At 38.0% G+C, this 20230-nt stretch overlaps 1 protein-coding gene across 1 annotated transcript; it reads right to left on the bottom strand.

Annotated features, from left to right (window-relative positions):
* Positions 1-11305: 11305 nt before the first annotated feature.
* ZNF487 (zinc finger protein 487) lies at positions 11306-20073 on the bottom strand. The gene is given in 6 exon segments (XM_064269091.1): positions 11306-12140; positions 12142-12226; positions 19459-19554; positions 19859-19914; positions 19916-19983; positions 20065-20073. Coding segments are annotated over 6 exon segments (726 nt in total). The 3' UTR covers positions 11306-11728.
* Positions 20074-20230: the final 157 nt, after the last annotated feature.

Here is a 20230-nt window from a genome sequence, read left to right as displayed (position 1 = left end):
ACAACACAATGCCTGGTCCTGTGCCATTCATACCATCACTGTAATGCATGAGACCAACTTTACAGACACTGTGCCAACCCATCTTGTTGAGGGTCTAACTCTGTTTCACTGACCCTCTACTTTATCAAGCACAATGTCAGTGTTATGGATTAAATTGTGTCCTAAATGTGTGTCAATGTGGCAAGGTCATGATGCCCAATATTGTGTTTGTCCACCACTCTGTCATCAGATGTGATTTTCCTGTGTTGTAAATCCTAACCTCTATGATGTTAATGAGGCAGGATTAAAGGCAGTTATGTTAATGCGGCAGGACTCAATCTACAAGATTAGATTGTATCTTGAGTCAATCTCTTCTGAGATATATAGACAGAAGTGAGCAGAGACAAGGAGGGACCTCCTATCATCAAAAATGAAGAACCAAGATGGGAGTGTGTCCTTTGGACTCAGGGCCCCTGTGCTGAGAAACTCCTAAACCAGGGGAAGATTCATGACAAGGACCATCCCCATAGCCAACAGAGAAAGAAAGCTTTCCCCTGGAGCTGACACACGAATTCAGACTTCTGGCCTCCTAGATGCTCAGAGAATTAGTTTTTTAAAGGCAACCACTTGTGGTATTTCTGTTATAGCAGCAGTAGGTATCTAAGACAGAATCTGGTACCAGGAGTGAGGTACTGCTCTAAGAAACCCCTAAGATGCAGAAGTGGTTTCAAAACTGTGAATGAGTAGAGGCTAAAAGAGTTTTAAAGTACCAAACAGTAAAAGCCTAGATTGTCTTTAAGAGACTGTTGGCAGAATTATGGACATCAAACACAATTCTGGTGAGGACTCGGAAGTGAGGAGAGCTGTTACACTGGAGACAGCTCAGACGGCAAGCAGCAGCAGCAGAGAAACAGCAGCAGCAGAACCAGAAGACCAGTGAGAAATAGCGATGCAGCAGACCCACAGAGTGAGAGAACTGAGTGCCTTTGTGCAGAAGGCTTTCTGGCAGAGTGGGGCACCTCCAGGCACTTATCAGCAGAGCCAGGCTTGTCAACAGAACAAGAGAATTGAGTGTCTTCCAGCTGAAGTTTACTGGCAGAGTAGGGTGCCTCCAGGCACTTATCAGTGGAGCTAAAGAGCTGTGGAACAGCAGGGCAGATGCAGGCCATGAGGCCCAAGGCGCCAGGGAACAAGGAAGCAGAAGCTGGAGAGGCAAGAAACACAGGACGAAGAGCTGCGCCCATCTCAAAGCGTAAGGCCACAACCTCTGAGTTCTCAAAGGGCAGAGCTATGGCCTCTGGGGCTTCAAAGGGTGGGGCTACCACTTCCTAGGTTTCAGAGTTAGACCTTCACCAACTCAGTTCAGGAATGTGGGGCTGCCTTTTACAACTGCCAGTGGGATGGGGCCAGTTCTGCTGCCCAAGGCTAAGGGGGCAGGGCTGCCATGCCCAAGATGCAAAAGAACAAGGTCTGCTGTGGTTGAGGGGATAAGGTGGCTACTCAGATGGACTAGGAGCAATGAGACTGCCCAAATGCAAGGGAGCTGAGTTGCCATTCCAGTGGACCTGGAATTCAGAGCTGAAGCCCAGGGACGAAGGGCCTACACCCAAGATTCAGAGAGTGTGGCCAACATCCAGAGCCTGGAGGGCAGGGCCACTTCGTAAATGGTCTCGGAGAACAAAGGATTATGTTCAAGCCTTGAGAGCTAATGTAATGTGTTCCATTTACTTGCTTCGTGCCTGTTATCCCTTCTTTCCCTCCGATTTTTCCGGTATGTAATGGAAATGTCTACCTTGTGCCAGTTCCATCATTGTACTTTGGAAGCAGATAACCTGTATTCTAGACTTCACAGATGAAGAGGAACTTTTGGATTTTGGACCTGTGGTTAAGATTTTTCCTATGATATGATGGGGTGAATGTGTTTGACATGTGACAAAGACGCGAGTTTGGGGGGGCCCAAGGGTGGAATGTTATGAATTGTGTCCCCCAAAAAGTACGTCAAATGAGCTATGATTCACTGTATTGTGTGTTGTCCATTTGTCATCTGATGTGATTTTCCAACGTGTTGTAAACCCTACCTCCATAATGTTAATGAGGCAGGATTAAAGGCAGTTATGTTAATGAGGCAGGACTCAATCTACAATATTAGGTTGTATCTTGAGTCAATCTCTTTTGAGATATAAAGGAGAAATAAGCATAGAGACATGGGGACCTTCTACCACAAAAGCAAAGAATAGGAGGGGAGTGCATCCTTTGGACTCAGGACCCCTGCACTGAGAAACTCCTAGACCAGGGGAAGATTGATGACAAGACCTTCCCCCAGAACCAACAGAAAGAGAAAGCTTTCCCCTGGACCTGGCACTTGAATTCAGACTTCTAGCCTCCTAGACTCTGACAGAATAAATTTGTTTAAGCCATCTACTTGTGGTATTTCTGTTACAGCAGTACTAGGTAAGACAATGCCCTTCTCCAAGGACTGGTCCCTCCTGATAACATGTCCAAAGTACATCAGATGGAGTCTCATCATCCTTGCTTCTAAGGGGCATTCTGGCTTGGACACCTTCCAAGACAGATGTGTTCACTCTTCTTGCACTCCATGATATATTCTTCACTGACACCGTAATTTGAAAGCATCAATTTTTCTTCAGTCTTCCTTATTCATTATCCAGCTTTATTCTGGCATAGTAGACCATATGATTGTCTGATTCAAAACGGTCAATTCCAGTCCATTTCAGCTCACTAATGCCTAGAATACCGATCTTTATGTATTCTATTTCATTTCTAACAACTTCCAATTTTCCTAGATTCATATTTCATTCATTCCACATTCCGATTATTTTTAATGGATGTTTGCAACTATTTCTTCTCATTTGGAGTCATGCCCCACCAGCAAATGAAGGTCCTAAAATCTTCACTCCATCCCACTCATTAAGGTCGACACTATTTTGAGGGGACAGCTCTTCCTCAGTCATATTTTGAGTGCCTTCCAACCTGAGGGGCTAGTCTACAGCACTATATTAGATGATGTTTCACTACTGTTAGTGAGGTTTTCACTGGCCAGTTTTCTCAGAAGATTACCAGGTCCTTCTTACTAATCTTACTCTGGAAGCTCCACTAAAACCTGTCCACCTAGGTGACCCTACTGGTATTCAAAATACTAGTGCACAGCCTCTAGCATCTCAGCAGCACACAAGCCACCAAAGGACCACAAACTGACAGACAAGTGGTATCTGCCAAATTCCCATTAAATCTAATCTGTGGAGTCCCTTGAGTCTATCCATTATTTCTTTTTTATTGTGCTTTGGAAACCCTGGTGAAGTGGTTAACAGTCTGGATGCTAACCAAAATGTCTGCAGTTCAAATCCACCAGGTACTCCTCAGAAATTCCTATAGGGTTGCTATGAGTCAGAATCAACTCAACAGCAACGGGTTTTTGTTTTGTTTTTTGCAGTGATTTTTTTTTGTGTGTGTGCTTTAAGTAAAACTTTACATTCAGATCAGTTTCTCATACAAAATCTTACATACACATAAAAATGTGTGGCCCTAGTTGCTTTCCCTACAATTTCTCTCCACCTTGTATTTCCCGTGTCCATTCAACCAGCTCCTATCCCCCTGTGCCTTCTCATCTCACCTCCAGACAGGAGCTGCCCACGTAAGTCTCATGTGTCTACTTGAGCAAAGCAGCACACTCCTCACCAGTATCATTTTATGTCTTATAGTCCAGTCTAACCTTTGTCTGAAGAGCAGGTTTCAGGAATGGTTTTGGTTTTGGGCTAACAGAGAGTCCAGGGACCATGACCTCTGGGGTTCCTCTAGGCTTAGTCAGACCATTAAGTCAGGGCTTTTTACTAGAATTTCAGTTCTGCATCTCACTTTTCTCCTGCTCCACCAGGGACTCTCTGTTTTGTTCCCTGTCAGGGCAGTCACTGTGGTAACTGGGCACCATCTAGTTCTTCCAGTCTCAGGCTGATGGAGTCTCTGGTTTACATGGCCCTTTCTGTCTCTTTTGGCTCATATTTTCCTTGTGTCTTTGGTGTTCTTCATTCTCCTTTGCTCCAGGTGTCTTGAGACCAATTGATGCATCTTAGATGGCTGCTTGCTAGCTTTCAAGACCGCAGATGTCACTCACCAAAGCGGGATGCATAACGTTTTCTTAATACACTTTATTATGCCAACTGACCTAGATGTCTGCAACAGGTTTTTGGTTTATTGTGCTTTAGATGAAGATTTACAGATTAGTTTCTCATTAAACAATCCACATATTGTTTTGTGACACTGGTTGCCAGCCCCACAATGTGACAACACTCTCACCTTCCTGACCTTGGGTTCTCCATTATCAGTTTTCCTGTCCCCTCCTGCCTTCTCATCCTTGCCCCTGGGCTGGTGTGCCCATTCAGTCTCGTTTTGTTTTATGGGCCTGTCTAATCTTTGGCTGAAGGGTGAACCTCAAGAATGACTTCAGTACTGAGTCAAAAGCATGTCCAGGATCCACACTCTTGGGGTTTCTTCAGCCTCTGTCAGGCCAGTAAGTCTGGTCTTTTGTGAGTTTGAATCTTGTTCTACATTTATCTCCAGCTCTGTCCTGGAACCTCTATTGTGATCCCTGTCAGAGTAGTCAGTGGTGGTAGCCAGGCACCATTTAGTTATACTGGACTCAGTCTGTGGGAGGCTGTGGTAATTGCGGTCCATTAGTCCTCTGGACTAGTCTTTCCCTTGTGTCAGTGGTTTTCTTCATTCTCCCTTTCTCCAGGTGGGATGTTACCAGTGGAGTATCTTAGATGGCTGCTCACAAGCTTTTAAAACCCCAGACACTACTCACCAAAGTAGGATGTAGAACATTTTCTTTATAAACTGTGTTAAGCCAATTGAGCTAGACGTCCCCCAAGTCTAATTTGTTATTTCCACTGGTTCTCTCTCATGATTTCTTATCTCTTTCTGGGCTGGCTGTGCTGGGCACTGTAGTTGAAATATCATATTTAAAAATTTGAGGCCTAAGATGATGTTTCTTTCTCTAGAGGTATTTTTCTTGCCTCTGACAGGGAATAACAACACTCCTTTTTATCTTTAATAGCATTCCAGGACTTAAAAATGTTCAAAACCTTCCAAACATCCTGAACTGTGGCTACAATCTGTGGAAGGATGATTCCAGTTCTTACACGGAGGAAAGTCATTCAGTACCTAATCAGGGCAAAGATGTTTTATCACGATCCAACTGATCCATGGTCCCTTGATGTCTCTTGTTCTCCCATCAGCCCTGCAGCACTCTCAATAGCAAACTCAGCCAGTCACTCTCTCAGATCAGCCTATGCCTCCACGACAAAAGCAGTTTCATGTTATGCTAATATCTTGGAATTTGTTTTCTCCCGTATCACATCCCAGTAATTACTTTCTTAGTTCTTTAATGCTCTTAGGAAGATTTTCAGAAAAACATTTTGCTCAGCTTTGTCAATTCCTTTGGTTGGTTAATATTTTCTTGTCTACTCTTAATGGAAGCACAAGTCCCCTTCAGGGGCGAAACTATAAACTATCTGAATGTCAAAAAATAGGATACAAGTAAAACCAAATGCTATTTTATTTAAAAGTGGGAAAAGTATCTGACAATAAGGACACTGTCAAGATAAAATACGGGCATGGAAGAAGAGTTCAAAGTATATCACAAAATTAAAAATATAAGTTACACAAAAACATGTAAGATATAATTTTATTTTTTCAAAAATTACACACACATTCTGAAGTCTAAACGATAAAATGTAAGAAACAGAGAAAAATTTAAACAATATAATCTATCCCCATATAGCAATCCCGAACAGCCTGTATCAGAAACATTATCCTAAAGATCTATAAAATTTTTAATTACATGATTCCATGCCAATTTTCCCACACCACTGAATGAAACACAGTGCGGATGCATTCTCGTACAGGATAAATCTACAATCTCTCCAGTATATTTTCTTATAATTTATTTTACTTTTGTTGTTGTTGAGAATACACACAGAACGTTCACCAATTCAACAATCTCTACATGTACAATTCAGTGACATGATTACATTCTTCAAGTTGTGCAACCATTCCTACCCTCCTTTTCTGAGATGCTCCTCCCTCATTAACATGAACTCACCGATCCTTAACTTTCTTATCTTTCCAGGTGCTGTTATCAATCTGCTCCCATAGACATAGACCTTAAAGGGCACAATGCTCAAGGTAGACATTCTTTATTAGTTAAGCTAAACTACTGTTTGGTTTTGAGGAGACTTCAGGGGATATTTATTTATGATTCCTAAGGCTTAAAAATTATCTCTGGGCAAGTTTCAGGAGTTCATCCAGTCTCTATGGCTCCAGGAAAACCTGGATTTCATGAGAATTTTAAATTCTGCATTTCCCCCTTGTGATCAATAAAATCTTTGATCAAAACATTCAGTAATGATAGCCGAGCACCATCCAGTTTTTCTGGTCTCATGGTAAAGGGGGCAGTTGTTCGTGGCATATTATTTTTAATGCTGCCTTGTATTTTTAAGCATTATTTTAGAAATCATTGGAATAATGTATCATGGTATTGCTTAAATTTCTTCTCCGCCTGCTGGCAGTGGTTCAGGTATTTTATGATATTTTTAAGTATAACCCTGAATATTAAATAGAAGTCCAAGTTATTAAATCAACTTCAAAGCCTCCAAAGAATGTGTTACGGATTGAATTGTATGGCCCCAAAATATGTGTTGGAATCCTAACTCCTATACTTGTGGATGGAGCACAGTGGTTAAGTTCTACAGCTGCTATCCAAAAGGTCAGCAGGTTGAATTCACCAGCTGCTCCTTTATACCGTATTGGGGCAGTTCTGTTCTGTCCTATAGGGTCACTACGAATCGGAATCTACTCAACAGCAATGGGTTTGGTTTGGTATACCTGAGAATGTAATCCCATTTGGGAATAGGGTTTTCTTTGTTATGTTAATGAGGATATATCATTGTAGAATGTGTCTTAAACCTATTCAGTTTTGAGATATAAAAATAACAGATTAGGCACAGTGAAGGAAGCACAAATGGAGAAGATACATGCCACCAAGAAAAGCCAAGAACACTTGAGATGGTGAGTGGACAGAGAGATCCTTCCCCTATAGCCGGCACCCTACATTTGGACTTCTAACCTCCTAAACTATGAGAAAATAAATTTGTTTGTTAAAGCCACCCACTCATGGCATTCCTACTACAGCAGCAGTAAGAAACTAAGACAGCGTGTAAATGGTAGCATACTTCATTCCCAGGATACTGACACGGTAGTTCATACTTCACTCCCAGGATACTGACACAGTAGTTTCTCTTTACTGGTTAACGTGCCACTAGTATGCAACAATAAAAGCAACTCTATTAAGCATGCCAGCTTTAAATTTTGTGATACAAGATTATTATAAAATAATTTGGGAATTACATTACTTAAAATTCCACATACTATTTGCAAGTATTAACATTTAGGGAAAATTTCAAATTTGCACAATTCAAATTCCCCTAAAATGACAACATTGTGTGATATATTTGGTATGTGTACTTACATTTGCATTGAAGTGCATAGAAAATTATCAGGTAGGATGTACAGTGACCTAATAAAACTAGTTCAATGAGTGGCAAGTCTTGATACTGTAGTCAGAGCATTATAGGAGATCTTTACCTGTTATTATTTAGAAAATGAATATTATATAGTACATGTGAGATGAAAGGAGACCTGGTGACAAAACAGTTAAGCACACAGCTGCTAACTGAAAGGATAGCTGTTCAAACCCATCCCACTGCTCTGTGAAAGAAAGTCCTCATGATCTATTTCTGTAAAGGTTACAGGTAAGATATCCCTATGGGGCAGTTCTAATCTGTCACACATGGTCACTATGAGTCAGAATCAACTCAACAGCACCCAACAATAACATTTGTAAAATGAAAATAAAAAGACAGTTGTCATAGATACTCAGTTAAACATTTATACATTTCTATTTTAGATGAGTAGGCGAACCTTTCTCCCTGTGGTGTCAGTTTGCACCTCTGGTCCTCATTCTCTTCATCTTTATCACAGCAATACCATTACCACCATATTCTGTTCAGTAAAACCTGAATCTGAATATTCCTAACATAGTGCACTTAAAGTACCTACCACCATACAAAGAAGGCTGTAAGCACTGAGAAGAAAAGTGAGGTGCCTGAAGTCTCCCAGCACTGCGAGTTTTGGTCTTTCCACTCTTTCCTCTCAGTTACATCCTCTACAAGGGATCCAGATCTCTTCTTCTTTCCAGTAAAAATAGCTGGTGTCAACCTAGACTTGTTTATCTTGAACCCAGGTGCACGAATCCAGGATCTCTTAGTCCTGAGAAGCTGTGAAGGTTCTAACATTCCACAAAGTTTCGCCATGACTATTAATCTCTTCTAGATGTTACTCGGAGATTGTAGAGCACAATTACACTCATGCACTGAGGTGGGACTGTGCAGCTGTAGAGTACAAGCTGTCTCTCCTCTGCTCTAAAGACTTGAGGTCTCTGTATAGCAGGCAGAGGGATACCTTCTTAGGCAGTGTATTAACGGAGGTTTGTTCAGAGAGTTAGTTCAACCTTACTGTATATGGATAATTCTTCTCATTAGGAGATCCATGAGGAGACAGGGGGTCCACTGAGAGTGGGAGAGGTTTTAGACATTCCAGAAAGTTCATTTTAGGCATCACAACCATCTCCAACTCTTGTCCATTCCAATATATCCATGGGAACTTCAGAAACAACACCAAAGTGGACTAAGAGTAAAGACTGAGATCTTAGTTAGGATCTGAGGGAAGAGGAGTCTTAGCTGATACAAATTCTGTATGAGCTCTGGGATTTGTTTGTCTTAGAGCTCCCTGATAATTGTTCCTTCCTCAGAAGCCTTTTGTGCCAGGTCTTCAAGAGCCTCACCTTTCATGTGTACAGATTTGGGCTCAGATTTTTCAGGCTCTTTCTCTGCTAGCTCCCTCTCCAATATTCTGCTCCACAAATTACAACTGCCTTAGCCCCCTGAATTCCAAAATATACCTTCTTTATTAAGCAAGGATATATTTGCAGTTATCCGTACCCATGCCATGGTCTGGGTAATTCCTCCTAACAGGAAGCTGGGCCAAACATAAGAATGATATTCACTTTGTTTCTCTCAAGAATCACAGTTCTGTGATTTCTAATGTCCTATGACTTTAAAAAGGTATTTCAAATATTTTCCAGCTTTCTAGTTGTTTTATTATATTTTCATGTGTTTTCTAGTTGTAGGCAGTGAGATAGCAAGTTCCACAGAAGTTCATGGGAAGAAGTAGAAGTCTTTTTTAAGAAACTTGTACTTCACCGTTATGTACCTATTATTCCATTTGACTGACTCTGAGATAGATGAAAAACTTATAAACACATTGTTTAGATTCTTTATTGGAGAGGTAGTTTAGTCACAATATCTGTTTATACATGCTAACAGAGTTGCAACATATAAGTACATCCATTTACACTCCACATATATTTTATTTAAAATATACATTTGGTTCTTCTGCTTAGAAAAGACAGAGGTGATAAGTATGAGAATTTTAAACATGTAATAATTATAAAGCTAAGGGTACATTTTGCCTAGGATTATGAGTTTCCAGTAACCAAACTAACACACAAAATGTTTCTCTTATAAAGCATACTCACATAACTCAATGACTCTTCACATCTGTATTTAATACAGTGCTTGTGATTATTCAGCTTAATTGTAGTGTTCAAAGACAAATTTCTTTTACACAGTAAATGTCTATTACTGAATATTTTCAATAACAATTTTGGTGTCGTATCTTTTTACTGTAATATTTCTAGAGAAAATGTTTTATTCTGAATTCCCAAATCACTGTATTTCCAATGAGTTACATTCTCTTATATACAAAACCAAAATCCATTTCTCCCGAGTCAATTCCAACTTATAGTGACTCTGTAGGACAAAGTAGGAGTGCCCAATAGGGTTTCCAAGACTATAATCTTTACAGAAGCAGACTGCCACATCTTTCTCCTCCAAGCAACTGGTGAGTTTGAGCTGCCAGTGTTTCAGTTATCAGTCAAGCACTTAACCACTACCACAAGGGCTCCTCTTATATATACTTACATATAATCAAGAATTACTTTCAAAACTTTAACATATTCAAAATATTCATAAGGTCTTCCAAATATCAAATATCTGCTGACCGATGAAATGTCACTTTTATTTCTGGATGAAAAAAATCCCCGTATTTATTAAGATTTTCCTCTGTGCTATTTGAGATGTAAACTAAGTCCGACAAGAAAAGGTTTCTGGACCTTCAGAATGTTGACAGGGGTTTCTTGTTCGTGTAGTTCCTTGGATCAGTGAACTCTGAATTCTTGTAAAAGCCTTTCCCACATTTGTAGATGAACAGGATTTCTCCCTTGTGTTTTCTGATATGCTGTGAGGGATGATTTCTAGTACGTTTTCCCACATTCATTACATTCGTAAGGTTTCTCACCTGTGTGGCTTTTGAGAAAAAGTTTTGGCACATTCACTACATTTGTGAAGTTTCTCCTGTGTGAGTTCTCTGATGTTTAGTGAGAGCTGATTTCTGGTAAGAAAACTTTTCTGCATTGAATACACCCATATAGTTTCTCCACTTTGTGTGTTTTTTGATGTACCGTTACGGGATGACTTCTGGGAAAAAGTTTTCCCACATTTATTACATTCATAAGGTTTTTCCCCTGTGTGTATTCTCTGATGTACTGTGACAGATGACTTCTGGAAGGTTTTCCCACACTCTTTACATTCATTGGGTTTTCCCCGTGTGAGTTCTCTGATGTACACTAAGATTTGGCTTCACAGAGAAAGACTTTCCATATTCATTACATCCATAAGGTTTCTCTCCAGTATGAGTTCTCTGATGATTAATGAAATTTGGGTTTTGGGAGAATGTTCTCCCACATTCATTACATTCATACGGTTTCATCCCTGTGCGTATCCTTTGACGTAACATGAGGAATGAACTGTAGAAGGTTTTTCCACATCCATTACATTCACAAGGTTCCTCCTGTGTGAGTTCTCTGATGTACTCAGAGATTTGACTTCTCACAAAATTTTTTTCCACATTCATTACATTCATAGGGTTTCTCCCGTGTGTGTTCTCTGATGCACTGTGAGGCCTGACCTGTACCTGAAGGTTTTCCTCCATTCAGTGCATTCACAGGGTTTCTGTCCTGTGTGTATCCTCTGATGAACTGTGAGGCCTGACCTGTTTGTGAAGGTTTTCTGACATTCAGTACATTCATAAAGTTTCTCTCCTCTGTGTATCCTCTTAGGTACTAAGAGAGATGACTTGTCGCTGAGGGCTTTTCCGCACTCACTACATTCATAGTGTTTTTCCTTTATGTATGTTGGCTTATGTTTAGAAAGAATCGGTGCCTACCAAAATGATCTCCCATGCTGATTATAGGTTTTCTTACCCGCGTGTGTCTGCTGATACTGAAAACAATTTGGTTTCTTGATGAGTCCCCCACCTTCATTACATTCAAAAGTTCTTTCTCCTTTGTGAGTTCTTTCTTTGTAAGTAGAGAGTGACTTCTTGCCAAAATTATTCCTGCACTCATAGTATTTCATCCCCATGAGACCCTTATGCTCTTTATTTAGAGTCAACTTTTCACCAGCAGACCTCTTCCTACAATCATTAAATTCACAGTGATTCTTCCTTGTGTGATTTCTCTGAGGATCTATAAATGTTGGTCTATAAGAAAGGGCTTTCACTGGTTCATTACATTCACAGGGCTTCTCTCATGACCATGGGTAATAAAGGCTGCCTCCTCAGGGAAAGTTTTCCCATATTCATTACATTCAAAATGTTGTTTCAATGTTTGAATATCCTGAGGCTGAAAAAGGTCCCCATTTTGACTGATGGCTTTCCCACTCCTATCATATTCAAAAGGTTTATCTCTGGAATGAGGATTCTCCTGCTTTGTACAGAGGGGCAATTTCCTAAGTGCATTAAACTCATCGAGCTTCCTTACAAAGGATTTTCCACTACTAATTGTTAGTTCTGAAAAATAATTCAAACTCATTCTGCATGAGTCATATTTATCAGGTATTTTTCTCATTGGCAGAGGGTTTGTGTCTAGATAAAATGCTTTTCCTAACGTACTATCTCTCTAGTCAATGTTTTTTGTTGATGAAATCAATTTTCCACAAATGCTGGTCTTGGTTTTCCTGGTTCTTCTCCATCTGGTCATCAACTACGCAGAATTCTAGAAATGAGAATAATTTACCATACCATACCATAACATACACATCATGTGGAAAGGAGACTTGATAAACACATAGTACAGCCTGGTCTTCTGGTCTGAAAACAGCTCCAAGGGCATACTTTTCGCTCCCCGAGGAGTTGACAGAACAAATAACCTGCAATAGTGAAATCTGGTAATAAAAACACAGTAACTTGACACTTTAGAAATGTGATCACCAAAACTAGACAAAGAAAGTAAAACAAACACATAATGCAATAGGGTGCTGTTTGGATGAATGCTTGTGGCATAAATGGGAAATAAAACAAAACAATGAACAACAGGCAGAAATCACAAGAAAAATTAGTTGACAACAGTGTTGAGGGAAGATATCAGGAAAAAAAAATTAGATTTGGAGGGAGCAAATGAAGACACAGGTCCTTATCTCTTACCATAGGATCCTCACCAACGTACATGCTTCCAATCTCATACAGCTCTTTTCTGTTCTATTTGCCAACACTACATAAATTTCAGAAATCAATAATTTCATGTTAAAAAAAAAAAAAGGAATTCTATTGTCTAGACTGTAATTCTCATTTGATCTCTGATTTATATGGAAATCCAATATCCAGAGAAAAGATACATTCAGGGAATTCATGAAATAAGATTAGGTGCATAGTTTTACTCAGCTGTTGTACCTTCATGCTCTTCTACCAGAGTTGTTCACTAACGAACCTGTCATGGCCATCAAATTATAAAGTTTCCGAATTTCTATCCACCAATATACTTATCTCCTGAACGGTACAGCTCCTCACACAACACTATTCCTTTACTTCGCATACACATATTTGTTTCAGCCTTTCTGATTCTGATTTACTGTATGAATCTTAAATATCATTGTTTTCAATCTAGTCTTGAAATCTTTATTAATCTTTATACGTATTTATTATGAGGTTTTTTTTTCTAAAACATGACAGTTTTTACCCTGTTACTACCCACATTCAATCCAACATTAACAATATTATGCTCAAATTCTATAACATCCTGAACCTAATGTCCCAAGGTACCAAGAAATCAAATAAAATTTCTGGGTTCTAACTGCTGTCGGTAATCATCATTCTTCATGACCACAATCAATATCCTCTGATCTCCATAAGCCAGTCAATTTTTTTCCCACAAGCTGCTCATCTCCAACCACAGACCTCTACTTGATTAGTAGGCCTTTCAATCTTAGTGCTAGTCATAAGCTACTCCAGCCTTCAGGAAATGGCTACAATCCCAAAACACCTGAAAAATGTCTTCTCAAACATTACCAGTTAGACGTTAGTGATAATAATTGTAATACTTGGTATAATATTGCTCTATATGGATAACATTCCTTTCTAAACAATGAATTTTAAAACATTTTGATGCTGCTTTTCTTGTTTCACAAATAGAACCCAAGGTTCTGGCAAGTATTATCACGTATTCAATTTCCTTTGAATGCCTCTGAATGGGTAATATCAGTGGACGTATAAGTTGTGTGCCGCATAATTAACTTAGAAAACTATTTCAAAGCACAAAATCTCAGGCTCCTGACCAGCTTATACCTAACTTACACTGCTGTTATTATGTGCCATCAAGTTGATTTCGACTTATAGTGACCCAGAGTGACAGAGCAGACCTGCCCCATGGGATTTTCTAGGCTGTAATCTTTACGGGAGTGGATCACCAGGTCCTTTCTCTCATGGAGCTACTAGGTGGGTGCAAACTGCCAACCTTTCAGTTAGTGGCCAATTGCTTAACCACTGTTCCACCAGGGCCCCTTACACTAGCTTATATAGATTCACGCCTAAGAAAAAAAGAGAGAAGACTCCAATAACTAAAATCAAGAACGAAAGTGGGGACCATTATTACTGCACTTACAGAAATAAAAATAAATATCAACAAATACTGTGAATAATCATATGCCAACAAATTAGCTAACCTAGATACAACTGACAAATTGCTAGAAAGGTACAAACTATGAAAACTCACTCAAGATGAAAGAGAAAACAGGAGTAGGCCTATAAACTAAAAAAAAAAAAAAAAAAACACTGAATCAGTAATCAAAAAACTTCCAACAAAGAAAAGCTCAGGATCAGATGGCTTCACTGGTAAATTCTACCAAACATTTAAAAAGAATCCTGTTCAAACTCTTCCAAAAAATAGAAAAGGAGGGAATACTTCCCTAACTCATTCTATAAGGTCAGCATTACCCTGACACCAAAGCCAGACAAAGACATCACAAAAAAAAACTACACACCAATTATCCCCTATAAAGATACATGCAAAAATCTTTGAAAAAATACTAGCAAATCAAATTCAGAAGTATAATGAAAATATTATACATCATGAGCCAAGCAGGATTTCTTCAGGAGCATAAAGGTAGTTCAAGATACAGACATCGATGTAATACACCATATTAATAGAATGAAGGGGAGGAAAAAAACACATAATCTTCTCAATTGATGCAGAAAAAGCATTTGACAAAATCCAACACAATTTCATGATTAAAAACGTTCAACGAACTGGGGATAGAAGAGAACTTTCTCAACATAATAAAGGTATTTATGAAAACCCTACAGCTAACATCATACTCAATGGTGAAAGATTGAAAACACCCCCTAAAATACGGAACAAGGCCAACAAGGATGGCTGCTTTCACCACTGATATTCAACATTTTACTAGAAGTTCTAGCCAGAGCAATTAGAAAAGAAAAAGAAACAAAAGGCATCAAAATTGGAAAGGAAGAAGCAAAATTATCTCTATTCACAGAAGGCATAAACCTACACTTAGAAAATTACGAAGAATCCACACACACACACAAAAAAAAAATACCAGAGCTAATAAAAAAAAATTCAGCAAAGCTGCAGTGTACAAGATCATCAAAAAACTCTAGTTGTGTTTTCTATACATCAGTATGAACAAACCAAAAACAAATTAAACAGTTTCATTCTATACATCAGTATGAACAAACCAAAAACAAATTAAACAGTTTCATTCACTATAGCATCCAAAAAAATAAAAGTTAAGAATAAATTTAACCAAGGAGGTATAAGACTTGTACACCCAAAACTAATTAACCAAATTAAAGAAAAAATTAAGTATTAAATAATTAAAAGGACTGGAAGACTTAATATTATGAAGATGATAATACTCCCCCAACTGACCTAAAGATTCAATGCAATTCCAATCAAAATTCAAACTGCCTTTTTTGCAGAAATGGACAAGCTCATGCTCAAATTCATATGGAATTGCTATGAGCCCCAAATAGACAACCTCGAAAAAGGAGAAAAATGTTGGAGGACTCATACTTCCCAATTTCAACACTTACTGCAAAGCTACTGTAATCAAAATAGTGTACTACTGGCATGAGGACAGTCATATAGAGCAATGAATTAGAATTGAGAATCCAGAAATAAACCCATAAGGAAAGAAGGTCTTTCAACAAATGGTGCTGGGATAACTGGATATCTACATAGAAAACAATGAAGTCTGGACCTCTCCCTCATACCACACATAAAAATTAAATCAAAATGGATCATAGGTAAAGTTATGAAGTTCCCAGAAGAAAATATAGGGGTAAATCTTCACAACCTCAGATACAGAATGGATTCTTATACATGACACCAAAAGCACAAGTAACAAAAGAAAAAACTGGACTTTCTCAAAACTGAAAACTTTTGTACAAACGACACTCTTAAGATGACAATCCACAAAAATGGAGAAATACTTACAAATCAATCTAATAAGGGTCTCATGTTCATAATATGAAAAGAACTCTTAAAATGCAACAGCAGAAGACAAACAGCCGGATTAAAAATAGTCATATACTAATGGTCAATAAGCACATGAAAAGGTGCTAAACATCATTAAGGCAAATGAAAACCAAAACCACAATGAGATACCACTTCACACCTACTAGGATGATTATAATTGAAAAAATTAAAAAAAAAAAAAAAAAGAACAGAAAATAACAAATGTTAATAAGGATAGGGAGAAATTGTAGCCTTCATGCACTGCTTCTGAAAATGTACAACGGCGCGGTCACCGTGGCAAACAGTTTGGCAGTTCCTTAAACAATTAAACATAGAATTACCATAGGACCTAGCAATTCTACTCTTATGTATATACTCCAAAGAAGTAAAAAGCAGGTGTTTAACCAAAAACTTGTATATGGATATTCAGAACCCAAATGTTCATCAACTGATGAATGACTTAAAACAGTGGTATATTCATAATAAAATACTATTCGGTTATAAAAAGGAATACTGAAATATGTTACAACATAGATGAATGTGGAAAACGTTATGTCAAATGAAAAAAGCCAGACACCAAAAGGTATATATTGTATGATTCCATTTACATGAAATAGCCAAAATAAGCCCATCTATATTTTTTTTTATAAGCAGATTAGTGATTACCACTGACTGGGAGGAAAGGGAAGTGGGAAGTGACTACTTAAAGGATATACAATTTCTTTTTGCGGTGATGAAAAATGTTCTGGAATTCGGATAGTGGTGATGGTTACACAACATTGTGAACGTGTTAGAAGCCACTGAAATACACACTTTTAAACAAAGTGGTGAATTTTATGTTACAACAATTTTACCTCAAAAAAAAAAAAATCCATACTCTTTAACTGCTGAAGCATTACAATAAATCTGCATCCAGGAAGGAGGCCAAGGTCCCCTTCCTGTTTCTCATTCTTATTCCATACCAAGTAAATTTTATCATATTAAGTGCTAAAACAACAAGACAAACAAATCAAACTCCAAGCAAAACAAACAGTGGAGACTTTTATGGAAATGACACCGAAGCCATAGGTAAATTTAGGTATTTTGCAACTTGACATTACCGAGTGCTCCCTATCTCCATTTTTAGGTTTCCTCTAATATCTCTAAACACATTTTTCTTATTTTTTCTTGCTATTACAAGCTGTTTAATTTCTTTGAATTGTTTTCTCAAGTTTACTTGTGCTCAGAAACGTGATTACATACGTTGATCTTATATTCAGCCAACTTGCTATAAACTCATACTATTTTTAATCATTTTTCTGCAGATTCCTTTACTGTTTCATTAGGACAACACGGCGTCTTTAAATGAGTCTGGTTGTCTAATGGTTTTAATTTTTAATTTCACTTTTTGTCTCATCATTCTGTGTAGGAACCTCCGAACAATATTAACACACGTGGTAGAGTGAACATTTGCTTTTTATTTGGTTTGAAGAACGATGTCTGAAGCAGATTCCATTACCCCTTGGAACAATAAAGATGTATTCTTCTATCCTACTTCAGTAGATACTTCTATTAAAAACGGGAACTGATTTTTATCCAACATCTATGAAGGTGACATGAGTTTTTACTCTTTAAAGTATTAATGCGGTAAACTATAATCAAACACTTGCTAACGTTAATCACCTTGCACTGACCGCTAGGGTGAACTCACTTAATCATGCTATACACTGTTTTTTGTTAACTCATTACTGAATACAATTTCCTAATACTTTGTTTAGGATTCTTGTTTTAAAATTATGAATTTGTGTTTCAAATTTTCTAGGTTTTTATTAAAGAATTTTATCCTTGATTTATCAATAACTGAATGGGGTGTGCTGTGACCTCTCATAACAGTAGATTTGGCAATTTATCTCTATAATTCTATCAAGTTTTATTTGAAGCTATTGTTTTAGTTCTAATTGTCATCTTTTCCTTTCGTGATGGATATGCTGTGAGCATTTGTATCCCAGCAGACATTCTTGTCCTGAACCAATTTTATTTGATAGCAATAGATACCTCAATTCTATTTTCTTTAGTATTTGACTCTGTTTATTCCCTTTATATTCTCCTTTTACATTATGTATTTAAAGATAATAAATACGTAGCTTTTAAAAAATCCAACTTGATAATGTCTTTTATCAGGAAAATTTAATCCATTTGTATCCTGGAGTTGTTTCCTACATTTTTTCTTATAGTTTCTATTTGCTCTACATTTACCATCCTTTACTCTCCATTCATTATTATCCCTTTTGGATCTGATTCAATTTTTTTTGACAATGGCTGGTTTCTTCTTTTCCATTTTCTTCACTTTCCAGGTTTGGAAGTTATAGGTATTGTTTTGCTTATTTTAGCACTCACTCATTAAATTTTACCATGCATATTTAACAAAATGTCTTCAGAAAAACAAACGAATTTTATAAAAGAACTCTAATTAACCACTAATTGGCTTACATGCTATTTTCCAGAATTTTGTTTGCATTTTCATACCCAACAGATATTATTTTACATATACAATATTTGTCTAGATTTATTACATCCTTACAATTTCCTTCCAAAACTGTTTCTCCCCAGTATTCTCTTCAACTTAATAAATTATATCTCCATGTACCGAGTGCTACTTTTTCTTATATTCCAAAAGCAATATAACAAATACTATTTTGGGTACACCTTCAAAATTTATCCAGAAACTAAATATTTCTTATGACCTCCATAACTTCCAAGCTCATGTACGCCATCATCATCCCATACACATGGCCAACTGCAGATCTTATTATTGCCGTCTCCCCATCCTACCCTACCCTCTCAACTGGCATTTTCTCTGCACAACAGCCAGAGAGATACATGAATCGGATCATGTCACTTCTTTGCTCAAAACCCTCCAATGCCTACGATATTCAGAAACCACAGTTCACGTACTTCCTCGCTTCATTAAAATCTGCATTCTGATACTGGCCCCAGAGGGTCTTTCTGAAAACACTTGCTAAAATAGCATACCACGTTTCACTCTCTTCCAACACAAGAATAGAGAGTCCATAAAAGCAGGATCATTATACTGTCCACAGTAATAGTCCCAGCTCATAAACATAACTACAGTACAAATAAATAAATGCTAATTTAATACTTGTTGAATGAATAAATGATGCACAAGTAAAATTGTACAATTAAAAGAAAATAATAGAGAAAAATAAAAAGATCTAGGTGAGCTAAGCAAGAATTGGATTTTTAGAAACATTAAGAATGGTAAATCTGTCTATAAAATTTAAGGAAAAAGCCAAGAGCATTTAGCTATAAGTGTTTGTTACCTGCAAACGTGATGTACGTATCTAAGGAATACAGGCAAACTATTCTCAGCCACTCTAAAGAAAAGATTCCTAAAAAAATCTCAAAGGTACCAACACCTAAACTGATCTTCTGGGATCTAACGTGGCTTATGGCTGTTTAGGTACTGACTAGCTCACCTGGGTGGCTCTGGCTTGAGGACTCTTCTTCTAAGATCTACGGCTCCTCTCCTTGCTCCAACTTGAAAACCACCTCTAGCTTGGTAAAGCAAACCCTGTGAATGGAAAAAGACACAGAAGTTGGGCCAGGCTACTGGGCTTTAGGGCCACTGAAGGAGAATGGTGCAGCTTCAGGAGCTGTATAACAATAGGGCCATTTGAACTTTTCTAAGGGGAAAATACATTCTCCGTACTAAGCAAAGGGCATCAATCAGCTTATACCTGCTGCCCAAGGTTCACCTCTGGACCCTAAACTTCAACCCCCAAAATCATTTATAAATCTCTACAAAGAAACCAACAATATACAAGCAGATAAAATGGAAATGAATGTTATTTGGATTACATATTACACAATCCTTACCCACTGAAACAAGGTGACTGTAGTTCTCCAGCATCACATCTCTGTACAGGGTTCTGAGCAGGGTGCAGATGCTGCCACTCCTCCTGGGTGAAGCCCACAGTCACATCCCTGAATGGCACTGGCCCCTGGAATAACAAATTTGTATTCAATCTAAGGTTATCATTGTATTCAATCTAAAGTAACATGCACTATGTTTGGAGTCTAACACTTGTCATGTTCACTGTTAATAGCTGAAGAGAAAATGTCACATAGCACACCTACTCTGGACTTTACTTGGCATTATATGTTGTGAGAAAACAATCACAAAGTACTCTAACCACATATTAATTTATTAATTCATGCAAAAAAAAATTGTGAAGTTCCCCAGTGTAC

This window comes from Loxodonta africana, chromosome 16 (assembly GCF_030014295.1).
Source record: "Loxodonta africana isolate mLoxAfr1 chromosome 16, mLoxAfr1.hap2, whole genome shotgun sequence".
NCBI lineage: Eukaryota > Metazoa > Chordata > Mammalia > Proboscidea > Elephantidae > Loxodonta > Loxodonta africana.
The sequence above is the reverse complement of the archived record's forward strand: the minus strand, read 5'-3'. Positions and strand labels throughout refer to the sequence as shown.